The sequence below is a fragment of the Ranitomeya variabilis genome, chromosome 1 (genome assembly GCF_051348905.1).
Source record: "Ranitomeya variabilis isolate aRanVar5 chromosome 1, aRanVar5.hap1, whole genome shotgun sequence".
In the NCBI taxonomy this organism is placed as follows: Eukaryota; Metazoa; Chordata; class Amphibia; order Anura; family Dendrobatidae; genus Ranitomeya; species Ranitomeya variabilis.
Genome location: NC_135232.1, coordinates 361,242,872 through 361,257,088, shown reverse-complemented (window position 1 = coordinate 361,257,088; position 14,217 = coordinate 361,242,872). Strand labels below are relative to the sequence as shown.

Sequence of the window (14,217 nt, the reverse complement as noted above, 5' to 3'; positions counted from 1 at the left end):
CGGAAGAGGAATCTATATCCAGTCTATAGTGCTTATAGAAAGTGGAAGACGACCATGTAGCTGCCTAACATATCTGTTTGATCGAGACCTCCGATCTCTCTGCCCAGGAGGCTGCCACAGCCCGTGTGGAGTGAGGTGGCACTACCCTACCACTTGATGTCTAAGCTAAGGAAATGACCTCCCTGAACGACCTAGCTAATGTGCATTTTGAAGCTTTAAAGTCTTTTCCTGGATCTCTGGAATGACAGGCAGACAAGTATTATAATAGACACCTCCTAACAACCAGCGTATGGAGTTTCTCTTCTTTCTGATTATTTGGGTCAGCATAGAAGGAGGGAAGAACTATCTCCTATATCCTATAAAACCTAGAAGCTATCGTTGGTAGGTAGGATGCATCTGGTTTTAAGAGAACTGTCTTCCATAAACTGAGTATGGTGGAACTCTGGAAAGTGCCTGAATATCATTGACTTTTCAGGCAGATGTTAAAGCAACAAGAAGGGCAGTCTTAAGGGAAGGAACCTTTATTGGGGCTAGCTTGATGGGCCCAAAAGATGATTGTCATGGCTGTCAAAACTAGGTTTAAAGTCCCACGGTACTCTCTTTCCTTTAAGGATGGGCATGGATCTAGATGATGCCTTGATAAAGCCAGATACCTATTAATTCCCTGCCAGATCACAACTAAACAGGGCCTACAGAGCTGTTGCCTGGACCTTGAGGGTGCTAGTAGATAAGCCCAGATCAAGGCCCTTTTGCAGGAACGCCAGAACCCGACCTACTGTGGTCTCCCCCTAAATTTTTGATACGGGAATTTCCTCCATGTTCTGGCATATATTCTGGTCGTGGAAACTTTCCTACTCTGAAGTAAAGTGGCTACCAGATTGGAAGAAAAACCTCTATCAATAGCGCCTTATCAAATGCCATGCCGTCAGATGGAGGCTGGATACTCGAGGATGGAAGACTGGCCCCTAAGAGGAGATCTGGAAGCTCCGGAAGTACCCATGGATCGGTGATCGACATAAGTCTTCAGCCAAGAAAACCACGGCCTTCTGGGCCAAAAGGTGGCGATTAAGATAAACCTTGCCTTTCCTTGTCCTCTCTGATCTTTCTTATTACCAATGGAATCAGGGCTATTGAAGGGAAGGCATATGCCAGGCTGAAATTCCATCGAACAAGGAAGACTCCCCTGTGGACCTTCTCTGGGGTTGTGAGAACAGAACTGCTCCACTTTCCTGTTCCTCCCGGTGGCAAAGAGGTATATCCTGATGACCCCACATTTGTACAATCTGGTCGAAGATTACATGGTTTAGTTCCCACTCTCCCTGCCTGAGCTGACTGAGGTTTAGAAAGTGCACATTGATGTTTTTCTCTCCCTCCTATGTGAAGAGCTGTTAATGACAGGAGATGTGTTTCTGCTAAACGGAATACGTGATCCGCCACTTCCATTTAAGGTATGGATAGCGTCTCCCCTTGGTGGTTGACGTAGGCCACTGTCACCCGATTGTCGGAGAGGATCCTGACATGATGACCCTGCTGGAACATAAGAAGCCTTCTTATTGCTGACTCAACTTAACTCCTCTAGGTTAGATGAACCAGCTATCTCCTTCCAACTCAAAATTCCCAGTATCGCCAAAGTAGGCCCCCCAACCCTTTTTTTGCGTACGTGGTGACCACCAGGAATATATAAATCACTCAGAGAATCTCCCTGGACAAAGTAGCAATATCCAGCCACCAAGAAAGCATTTACACTGACGACAGGAATAGAGATATCTTTCCTTCTAGGTATCCCCCAAAGAAAGTCATTAAGCAAAACATCCCACTGCAAGGCTCTAGTATGGGATTGGGCCCACAGGACTTCTGGAATAGAGGACGTCCGTGAACCTAGAAGGGACATCGCACTTCGAAGGGACATGGAGGGACTCTTCAAGGCTCTCAACATCTGGACTTGAAAGCCCTATATTTTAATGTCAGGTAGCAGACACTCATGTACCTCAGAGTCCAGCAAAAGCCCCAGGAATTCCTGTACCCATAGGGACTCTAAATGTGACTGCCTAAGGTTTAACAGCCAGTCCAACCGTCCAACTATTAGAAAATCATACAGAGAGTGGACAGTTAAGACATCTTTTTCTAATAGATGGGCCATGATCTCTGCGACCACCTTGGTTAAGACCCGAGGGGCAATAGCGAGACCAAACGGGAGAGCTCTGAACTGGAAGTGTCTAACTGTAGCCCCCAGGACTACTGCAACTGAGGAACTCCTGATGTTTTGCCTGTATAGGCAAATGGTAGCAAGCATCTTTCAGATCTAATACCGCCATGAAGCAATTTTTAATCCCCAGAACTTTTTTCGGTTTTGTGTTTTAGTTCTTCGCTCATCTTCTTCCCAGAGCCATAACTTATTTATTGTTCCGTCAATATGGCCCTGTGAGGGATATTTTTTGCGGGACGAGTTGTACTTTTGAACGACCCCATTGTTTTTACCATGCCGTGTACTAGAAAACGGGCACCAAATTCCAAGTGCGGTGAAATTGCAAACAAAAGTGCAATCCCACACATGTTTTTTATTTGGCTTTTTTACTAGGTTCACTAAATGATAAAACTGACCTGCCATTATGATTCTCCAGGTCATTACGAGTTCATAGATACCAAACATGTCTTCTATGTCCTGTGGTTTCCTTTCAGTTTTCTATTCCGAATGGTCTGCCATTCAGTCTTTTGGACACACACACATCTCTACCGGTATATATATATATATATATATATATATATATATATATATATATATATATATATATATATATATATATATATATATATATATATATATATATATATATATATATATATATATATATATATACACACACACACACACACACACACACACATACGGTACAGACCAAAAGTTTGGACACACCTCATTTAAACATTTTTCTGTATTTTCATGACTATGAAAATCGTAAATTCACACTGAGGGCATCAAAACTATGAATTAACACATGTGGAATTATATACTTAACAAAAAAGTGTGAAACAACTGAAATTAGGTCTTATATTCAAGGTTCTTCAAAGTAGCCACCTTTTGCTTTGATGACTGCTTTGCACACTCTTGGCATTCTCTTGATGAGCTTCAAGAGGTAGTCACCGGGAATGGTTTTCACTTCACATGTGTGCCCTGTCCGGTTTAATAAGTGGGATTTCTTGCCATATAAATGGGGTTGGGATTGAACTTTTATATTATTTTTTTTATATTTTTAAAATCTTTTTTTTTTTTTTTTTTTTTTTACTTTTGGCATGCTTTAATAGGAGACTAGAAGCTGCCTGTAAGTTTGAAGGGCAGCGCAACTACGCATGCCCGAAAAAAAACTTACAGCGCCGGGGACGCTAATGAAGGAAGAGAAGGCGGCGCCCGGCGCGCAGAGGCCCTGAGTGACGGCTGTGGTACATCTGTGTTAGGGGGGAAAGACCTGCTCCCCGGACGATTTCAAGGCATGAGGGACAAATTTGATAAACGATTCTTTCAGCAGTGGCAGGAACAAGAGCTAAAAGAGCCACCTTGTCAGAATGCAGCATTAGTGCTGCACAAGGTGGCTCTTTTAGTTACAAACGCCTGGGGGGGGGGGGGGGGGTGACAGATTCCCTTTAATGATGTGACTGAAGACAAAAGTAGCTGGATTAATGCTGAAGTGTGCCGGGCTATATTTTCTGCTGATATACATCAAAATGCAGCAAGGTTTATTGGACGGCGCTTCACCGCACAAATTGACAATGATCCACAAAGAAGGAAACTCAGCGTTTGTTGACATCCATGCGACTCCAGGTAGTCACTCTCTGCAAAGGATTCTCTACAAAGTACTAAAATCGACAGTTTATTTCAGGCTAACTGTCTAACTAGTTCTAAGCCCCTGAAATGAAGAGGTTTTCTTAAAAAAAAAAAAAAATAGTTGCACTTCCCAAATGTTTTACAGGATATTTTTGTCCAACCCCTTTAATTAAACCTGAAAGTCTACACTTTAATTGCATCACAGTTGTTTCATTTTAAATAAAGAGACACGCAGAGGCCAAATCACAGATTCGGTCACTGCCCAAATATTTCTTGACCTAACTACACTGCTCAAAAAAATAAAGGGAACACAAATAACACAATGTAACTCCAAGTCCATCACACTTCTATGAAATCAACATGTCCAGTTATGAAGCAACACTAAATCAATTTCTCCAGCTGTTGTGCAAATGGAACAGACAACAGGTAGAAGTGATTGGCAATTAGCAAGACAACCCCTATAAAGAACTGGTTTTTCAGGTGGTGACCACAGACCATTTCCCTGTTCTCATCTTTTTTAGTCAGTTTTGCATTTTGTCATTGCTCTCACCCCTAGACGTACTGTGCAGTAGCAATAGGTGCTGTCTACAACCCACAGAAGCTGCTCAGGTAGTGCAGCTCATCCAGGATGGCACATCAATGTAAGCTGTGGCAAAAGGGTAGCTGTGTCTTTCAGCACATTGTCCAGAGCATGGAGCAGATACCAGGAGACAGGCCAGTACACCAGGAGTCGTAGTTGGTGCCATAGGTGCCCACTCAGCAGCAGGACCACTACCCACTCCTTTGTGAAATTAGGAACAGAAGGCGTAGTGCCAGAGCCCTACAAAATAACCTCTAGCAAGCGACTAACATCCATGTGTCTGCTCAAACTGTCAGAAACAGACTGCATTAAGATGGTATGAGGGTCCGAAGCTCACAAGTGGGTGTTGTGCTTACACTTACACCATTGTAAAAACTGCACCCCTCAAGGTGCGCAAAACCACATTCAAGAAGTTTATTAACCCTTCAGGTGCTTCACGTGAACTAAAGCACTGTGGAAGGAAAAAATGAACATTTTACTTTTTCACAAAAAAATTACTTTGGAACCAATTTATTTTTTTTTTTTCACAAGGGTATCGGGAGAAAATGGACAACAAAATTTGTTGTGCAATTTCTCCTGAGTACGACGATACCCTGTACGTGGGGGAAAAGCCACTGCTTGGGCGCATGGCAGGGCTCAGAAGGGAGGAAGCACTGTTTGACTTTTTGAACGCAAAACTGGAAACAATGGTGGGTACCATGTCTCATTTGGAGACGCCCCTGATATACCTAAACAGTGGAACCCCACAAATTCTAACTCCAACCCTAACTCTAGCTCCAACCCTAACCACAGCGTCATCACAGTGATCAAAATGAACCAATAGGAAAAATGTCCTATTGTTGCTGGTTGCCAGCCGGCAGATTTCGGCGGGCGCACTGCGCATGCACCCGCCATTTTCTTCCGGAAGAAGACGCTGACGGTGAGGGGATGCAGGAGGGTTCAAGGACACCAGAGATATGGGGTGGGGAGTCTCGGGGGACCCCATTTCTCTCTCTTCTGAAGTGCTAGATCATATCAGAAGCGAAAAATAGGAGATCTTACTTACTTTCTTTTTCGGTCGCCATCACTCTGTGAATAACGGTGATCGCAACACTGGGGTTGGTAAAAACCGACCCGAAACATGCTCTATGACCACCGAGAATTTCTGACGCTAGGGGGGCGCTATAACCTTATTTCTCAGCGCATTAAAAAGCGGCGCTGAGGAATAAATACCCTTTACTGCTGCCATTAACCCCTTCATGACCAAGCCTATTTTGACCTTAATAGTGTCCCTTTATGAGGTAATAACTCAGGAACGAATCTAGCGATTCTGAGATTGTTTTTCGTGACATATTGTGCTTCATGTTAGTGGTAAATTTAGGTCGATAATTTTTGCGTTTATTTGTGAAAAAATTGGAAATTTGGTGAAAATTTTGAAAATTTAGCAATTTTCAAATTCTGAATTTTTATTCTGTTAAACCAGAGAGTTATGTGACACAAAATAATTAATAAATAGCATTTCCTACATGTCTACTTTACATCAGCACAATTTTGGAAACAACATTTTTTTTTTTGTTAGGAAGTTATAAGGGTTAAAAGTTGACCAACGAGTTCTCATTTTTACAACAAAATTTACAAAACCATTTTTTAGGGACCACCTCACATTTGAAGTCAGTTTGAGGGGTCTATATGACTGAAAATACCCAAAAGTTACACCATTCTAAAAACTGCACCCCTCAAGGTCCTCAAAACCACATTCAAGAAGTTTCACAGCAGCAGAAGCAACATGGAAGGAAAGAATGAACATTTAACTTTTTAGTCACAAAAATGATCTTTTAGCAACAATTTTTTTTTTTTCCCCAAGGGTAAAAGGAAAAAGTGGACCCCAAAAGTTGTTGTCTAATTTGTGCGGAGTACGCTGAAATCCCATATGTGGGGGGGAACCACTGTTTGGGCACACGGCAGGGCTCGGAAGGGAAGGAGCTCCGTTTTGACTTTTTGAATGAAAAATTAGCTCCAATCGTTAGCGGACACCATGTCGAAAAAGTATTTATTTATTTTTTCACAAAAATTCTTTTAGCCTCAATTTTTTTTCATTTCCACATGGGCAACAGGATAAAATGGATCCTAAAACTTGTAATTTGTTGGGCAATTTCTCCTGAGTACACCGATAACTCATATGTGGGGGTAAACCACTGTTTGGGGGCACAGCAGATCTTGGAAGGGAAGCGCCATTTGACTTTTTGAATGGAAAATTAGCTCCAATCGTTAGCGGACACCATGTCGCGTTCGGAGAGCCCCTGTGTGCCTAAACATTGGAGCTTCCCCACAAGTGACCCCATTTTGGAAACCAGACCCCCCCCCCCCAAGGAACTTATCTAGATGTGTGGTGAGCACTTTTTACACCCAAGTGCTTCACAGAAGTTTAGAACGCAGAGCCGTGAAAATAAAAAATATTTTTTTTCCCTCAAAAATTATTTTTTTATTTTCAAAAGGTTAGCAGGAGAAATTGGACCCCAAAAGTTGTTGCCCAGTTTATCCTGAGTACGCTGGTACCCCATATGTGGTGGGGAACCACTGTTTGGGCACATGCCAGGGCTTGGAAGGGAAGTAGTGACGTTTTGAAATGAAGACTGATGGAATGGTCTGCGGGTGTCATGTTAAATTTGCAGAGCCCCTGATGTGCCTAAACAGTGGAAACCCCCCACAAGTGACCCCATTATGGAAACTAGGCCCCCATCGAACTTATCTAGATGTGTGGTGAGCACTCTTTACCCCCCAGTGCTTCACAGAAGTTTATAACACAAAGCCGTGAAAAAAAATCTTTTTCTTAAAAAATGATTTTTTTCAGCCCGCAATTTTTTATTTTCACAAGGGTAACAGGAGAAATCGGACCCCAAAAGTTGTTGACCAGTTTGTCCCGAGTACGCTGGTACCCCATATGTGGGGGGAACCACTGTTTGGGCACATGCCAGGGCTTGGAAGGGAAGTAGTGACGTTTTGAAATGAAGACTGATGGAATGGTCTGCGGGTGTCATGTTAAATTTGCAGAGCCCCTGATGTGCCTAAACAGTGGAAACCCCCCACAAGTGACCCCATTATGGAAACTAGGCCCCCATCGAACTTATCTAGATGTGTGGTGAGCACTCTTTACCCCCCAGTGCTTCACAGAAGTTTATAACACAAAGCCGTGAAAATAAAAAATCTTTTTCTTAAAAAATGATTTTTTTTCAGCCCGCAATTTTTTATTTTCACAAGGGTAACAGGAGAAATCGGACCCCAAAAGTTGTTGACCAGTTTGTCCCGAGTACGCTGGTACCCCATATGTGGGGGGAACCACTGTTTGGGCACAAGTCAGTGCTCGGAAGAGAAGTAGTGACGTTTTGGAATGCAGACTTTGATCGAATGGTCCGCGGGCGTCATGTCACGTTTGGAGAGCCCCTGATGTGCCTAAACAGTGGAAACCCCCAATTCTAACTCCAACCATAACCCCAACACACCCCTAACCCTAATCCCAACCATAACCACAAACCAAACCCTAACACACGCCTAACCCTAATCCCAACCCTAACTTTAGCCCCAACCCTAATTTTAGCCCCAACCCTAACTTTAGCCCAACTCTAACCCTAATGGCAAAGCTGGGGCAGGGGGGGGAAGATCAGCGGGGCAGGGGGGAGACTGGGGGAAGATCAGCGGGGCAGGGGGGAGATCAGGGGTGCAGGGGGGCAACCAGGGGGGCAGGGGGCGATCACCGGGGGGCTGTCAGGCGCGGGGGGGCTGAGGAGATGCAGCAGCAGATGGAGCCAGCAGTAGCGGGGGGTGGGGGTGATAAGGGGGTGATCACCGGGACAGGGGGAAGGGAGCAATAGGTGAGGGGAGTGCCTGGCGGCGGCGATCGTGGAGAGTATGTGGCAGGGCAGCAAGCAGGCAACTCGCTGATCAGCTTCCACGGAAGGCATGAAGCTGGACAGCGAGGCAGCCATGGTTTACTCTGCCCCTCCACATCTGAGTGAAGAGATAGCGTCACATGGATGCTAGCTCCAATCAGATCTGGGGGGTGGTGACAAAGTGGTCACCAAAGAGATCATAGCCATGGAGGGGGGGGGGGCAAAGCCACCTCCCCCTGGGCTCAAATACAAGCACCCCTGTTCCTGCGGGTCGGGTGAAATTTCAGTTAACCCTTTCACCCGACCCGCAGGAACACGATCTCACCATGACGCATACGCAGCGTCACAGGTCGGACTGGCACCGACTTTCATGACGCATACGCTGCGTCATAGTTCGGGAAGGAGTTTAAAAGGTGTATTGGCGGTCATTAAGTGGTTAAATGGGTATTCCCATAACCAAGATCCTTTCCCAATATGTAATGGATGTAGTAGTAATAATATTAGCAAATATCTCTGATTGCAAATGTAGATCTACTGATCACTGATCTATTGATAGTTAGTTAGCTAGTTGCTAGTGGTCGTAACCATGGATACCTAAGGTCCTGCACATGGAGAAAGACATAGCGAATCAGAAAAACTATACATTTCTAATTGGATGTATTTTTATTTTTATATTATTATACCTACTACATATTGAGATAGGATTTTAGAGATGGAAATACCCCTTCAAGAATAGCAAGTGGTAACTGTAAATAAATGCAGTTTTTACATGTTTTACTTCCTCACTAGGAAATAGTTATCCGTGCCTATTAGGTGGCCAAGGGTGTAGCAAATATTTAAAGAAATATATCATGCAAGAGAAATCACAGTGCAATACCAAAAAGTGTTTAAATCCATACCTGTCTCTGCTCTGGTATGTTACTGCGAGATGCCTGCAGCACAAACTGGATGAACTGTGGCCAACGCTCCAACTTCTCATTTCTCAAGATAACGGCAGAGAGCTGGGCGATTGCATAGCGAACTTTGTGCCTAAATCCATGAATACGGTAAGTTATGGAAAAAAAAAGGCAATTTGATACATTTTAATCCCAACCCTAAATTTATCCTCGATTATAATGCATCCTACTTCCTGTAAAGAAAGCAATAACAACTCAGGATAGCAATAGCTATACATCATTACAAGACAACAACAAGCGAACAGATTACATATTTCTGTGCATTACACAGGACAATGAAAAAATCTTACTACTCAATACCAACATATTTGTAAAAAGACAAATTGTGATGTCTTAATCCAAAGCAGTTTTATTTTTTTGGGAAGAGGGGGCCGGGGGGATATTTGTATACAAATTACTAAGATTTTCTTTAAACAATGGCAAAGAATGGGCAAGAAAAAAAAAAAATTTTTTTAAGGGCCACTGTCACCGCCCTCCAGCCGTTATAAACTAAAAGAGCCACCTTGTGCAGCAGTAATGCTGCATTCTAACAAGGCGGCTCTTTTAGTTTTTGGTCCAAGTATTCCCAAAATAAAGCGCTTTGAAACTTAGCCAAAATACCTGTCTTTAGCCAGGGAGGCGGGACCTCACTCCCCAGCTTCAACCGCTACTCTGCCGTCACTCAAAGCTTCAGGGGCTTTCGGCGCCACCCCCTCCACGCTTTTTTCTCTTCAAAACCGGCGCCTGCGCTGTGCTTAAGCTCTGGCCGTGTGACGTCCCAGCCAGGCTTGCAGACTGCGCCTGTGCGGGCATTGCAGCCACCCACCTTGGGAATCCCAGCCCCGTAGTGTGTTATGCATTATGCACAGTGCGGGGCTAGGATTCCTGGGCATGCGCACTGCGTGTGTCAGCCTGTCACCCAGGTCCCCCGCCTTACAGCGTCTGTATACTGTACTGTACTGTATACTGTATGAGGAGGCACGATCAGCTGAATACAGTATACAGACGCTGTAAGGCGGGGGACCTGGGTGACAGGCTGACACACGCAGTGCGCATGCCCAGGAATCCTAGCCCCGCACTGTGCATAATGCAGAACACACTGGGGGGCGGGGATTCCCAAGGTGGGTGGCCGCAATGCCCGCACAGGCGCAGTCTGCAAGCCTGGCTGGGACGTCACACGGCCAGAGCTTAAACACAGCGCAGAGAAAAAAGCGCGGAGGGGGTGGCGCCGAAAGCCACTGAAGATTGGAGTGACGGCAGAGTAGCGGTTCAAGCTGGGGAGTGAGGACCCGCCTCCCAGGCTAAAGACAGGTATTTTGGCTAAGTTTCAAAGCGCTTTATTTTGGGAATACTTGAACCAAAAACTAAAAGAGCCACCTTGTTAGAATGCAGCATTACTGCTGCACAAGGTGGCTCTTTTAGTTTATAACGGCTGGAGGGCGGTGACAGTGGCCCTTTAAGTGTGTGTTCACCTTTAGGCTATGTGCGCATGTTGCACATTTGCTTGTGTAAAATTCTGCACGGTTTCTGCCTCTCTTGGCAGAAAACGCAGTTGAGAATTCATTAAGTTTTTATGTGGATTTTCATGCGTTTTTGTAAATCCATAGAGGTAAATAAAGATATATTACTAAAAAAAAGAAAGAAAAAAAAAGAATTGTGATGTAATTTCCTTGTTCATCCTCTTCAGCCAGATACCCTCATTAATATTAAAGAGACACACATACACACACCAGCCTATGTAGGATCATTAAGGGTATGTCCCCACGGTCAGTAATTGTCAGCGCTTTGGACGCAGCACATATCCACTCCATCCAAAGCGGTGCCGGCTTTTGAACGCAGGTGATTCTCCATTTGTTCAATGAACCGTGCAGAATCACCGCGTCCCAGTACATTGGACTGGCGATATTTATCTTGCGGAGACTGAGCGTCTCCGCAAGATAAATAAACATGCTGCGGTCTGGAGAGATGCACCACATGTCTGTCTCTGCAGGGAAGCCAGAGGGGTCCGTGCACGCATAGTGGAGATGGGATTTCTTGAAATCCCATCCACTATGCTGTAACATCTGGCCGCTGCGGATGTATGCAGAGTCCAACTCGCACCGTTTACTGACCGTGGGAACATACCCCCACATAATTAACCTACATATGCTGTAACAAAAAAGCACCTACGAAATCTGAATGAAATGCAATATCTGTTAATTTTTCAAAAAAATGTAAAAAACAAAATTGCATGGGCTCCTGCATAATTTTAATAACCAGCAGAGGGAAAGCCAATGGCTGACGGCAGATGTTAATATTCTGGGAAGGAGCCAATAGCCATAAAGGATCCCAGGCTATTATTATCAGCTCACAGCTGTTTGCTTAGCCTTTACTGGCTAGTTTACAGAGGAAACCCAGAAAAAAATTGATATGGGATCCCCCTATAAAATTGAACCAGCAAAGGCTAGGCAGACAGCTGCGGGCTGATATTAATAGCCTGGGAAGGGGCTGGAAATTGGCACTCACCCAGGCTACAAATATCAGCTCTCAGCCGTCCCAGAAATGGCGCACCTTATAGAAGCGCCGATTCTGGCACTTAGCCTTGCTCTTCCCACTTGCCCTGTAGCAGTGGCAAGTGGGGTTCATATTTGTGGGGTTGATATCACCTTTGTATTGTCAGGTGACATCAAGCCCACAGGTTAGTAATGGAGAGTCATCTATAAGGCACCTATCCATTACTAACCCTATAGCTACATGGTAAATAAAGACACAGCCAGAATAAAGTCCTTTATTTGAAATAATCACACAGACTCCTTTATTGAATCTCAATTTACCATACTTACTAAATGCCTAATCTCCGACGCCCTCGTCTCCTGCAACAACAAAAAAAAAAAAAAACCAACATATAATACTCCCTGTCCAACGTAGTCCATTACCGAGTGTCCCACGACGATCTCACGTGTAGAATAGTCACATTGGGCGATGTGACCACTCTACCTGGCCTCCGACAATACACTGACAGGAGGTAATCGCTCCTGCAGTGTATCACTGCGCTGCCGTGAGTTCACCAGAGTTCATCAGCTCCAGTGCTCTCACTTACGGCACCGCGGCATGAGAATTTTCTCACGCAGTGGTACCGCAAGTGAGAGCACCGGAGCTGATCAGCTGATGAACTCCAGTAAATTCTCGCAGCAACTCAGTGATACAGTGTAATTACCTCCTGTCAGTGTATCGCCAGAGGCCGGGTAGAGAGGTCACATCTCCCGATGTGACTGTTCTACACGTGAGATCATTGTGGGACACTCATTAAATGGATTACGGTGGACTGGGAGTATATGTTGGTTTATTATTTTTGATTGCTTGAAGGAGACGCGGGTGTCGGGGAGTAAGTGTATGTGAATATGTAAATGTTTTTATTTTTTTTACAATTGAACACAGGTGCCGGATGATGGGACTACTCTCCCATCATTGGCTCATGATGTCACTGTTATATGTGACAGCAGACATAGCCGGATGGGAGTAGTAGTCCCATCAGACGACGCCTGGGTACACACACAGACACGCATATATTCTCCGCCCACACACTATTTCTCTTTTCTTTCTGCAGCGTTTTTGGCACGCAAATCCACAGCAAATCCGCAAACCTTTTTACACCTGTGGTTTGCCTGCATATTTGACTGACTCAAGCGGTTCAAATCACCTTAGTGCCATCCGTTTAACGTATCCGTTAAACGGATGCGCTAACGCTGACACCCAAATTCACCTTTTTTCTACGATTGCGCTAACATATGGTAGCATTGCGTTGGTATGCGTTAGTAATAGATGTCTATGCACAGCGAATGCATCCGTTCGCTGTGCGTTAAACCTAACATACCCGAAAACAGGGATTATTGTGTACTCACCATAAAATCCTTTTCTCCGAGCCAATCATTGGGGGACACAGGACCATGGGTGTTATGCTGCTGCCACTAGGAGGACACTAAGTAATACAGAAAGAATAGCTCCTCCCCTGCAGTATACACCCTCCTGCTGGCTCCAAGTGAACCTGTTCGGTAACAAAGCAGTAGGAGCTTAACATTTAACCAGGATGAACTATGTCAAAACCAAACCAACACAGAAACCCAAAGCCGTTAGGCTAACAGGGCGGGTGCTGTGTCCCCCAATGATTGGCTCGGAGAAAAGGATTTTACGGTAAGTACACAAAAATCCCTGTTTCTCCAATGCCTCATTGGGGGACACAGGACCATGGGACGTCCTAAAGCAGTCCCTGGGTGGGGAATGATCAACTGTAATTGCTCTAAATTGCGTTAAACCTAACATACCCGAAAACAGGGATTTTTGTGTACTCACCATAAAATCCTTTTCTCCGAGCCAATCATTGGGGGACACAGGACCATGGGTGTTATGCTGCTGCCACTAGGAGGACACTAAGTAATACAGAAAGAATAGCTCCTCCCCTGCAGTATACACCCTCCTGCTGGCTCCAAGTGAACCTGTTCGGTAACAAAGCAGTAGGAGCTTAACATTTAACCAGGATGAACTATGTCAAAACCAAACCAACACAGAAACCCAAAGCCGTTAGGCTAACAGGGTGGGTGCTGTGTCCCCCAATGATTGGCTCGGAGAAAAGGATTTTACGGTAAGTACACAAAAATCCCTGTTTCTCCAATGCCTCATTGGGGGACACAGGACCATGGGACGTCCTAAAGCAGTCCCTGGGTGGGGAATGATCAACTGTAATTGCTCCTTGTACCTACAGGTTACAGATGCGGCACAGCCGCCTGCAAAATTTGTCTGCCGACGGTCGCATCTGCCGAGGCCTGAGAATGAATATGGTAATGTTTTGTAAACGTATGCAGACTGGACCAGGTCGAAGCTCTGCAAACATTTGCTGCCGAAGCTTGGTGCCAGATGGCCCAAGACACACCCACTGATCGAGTAGAATGAGCCTTAATCCCTGCTGGGACAGGATGACCTCTGACTCTGTAGGACTCTTGAATAGCTGAACGAATCAATTTGGCTATTGTTGCCTTGGAA

The 14,217-nt window shown here is 44.9% G+C and overlaps 1 protein-coding gene across 2 annotated transcripts in view; it reads right to left on the bottom strand.

The window, feature by feature from the left end:
* The window catches only part of IPO4 (importin 4), a 359,020-nt gene that overhangs the window by 325,436 nt on the left and 19,367 nt on the right, over positions 1–14,217 (bottom strand). For both annotated transcript variants that reach the window (XM_077248938.1, XM_077248939.1), the window contains exon 5: positions 9,166–9,295. In XM_077248938.1, coding sequence (XP_077105053.1) covers positions 9,166–9,295 — 130 coding nt within the window. The remainder of the gene's footprint in view (positions 1–9,165; positions 9,296–14,217) is intronic.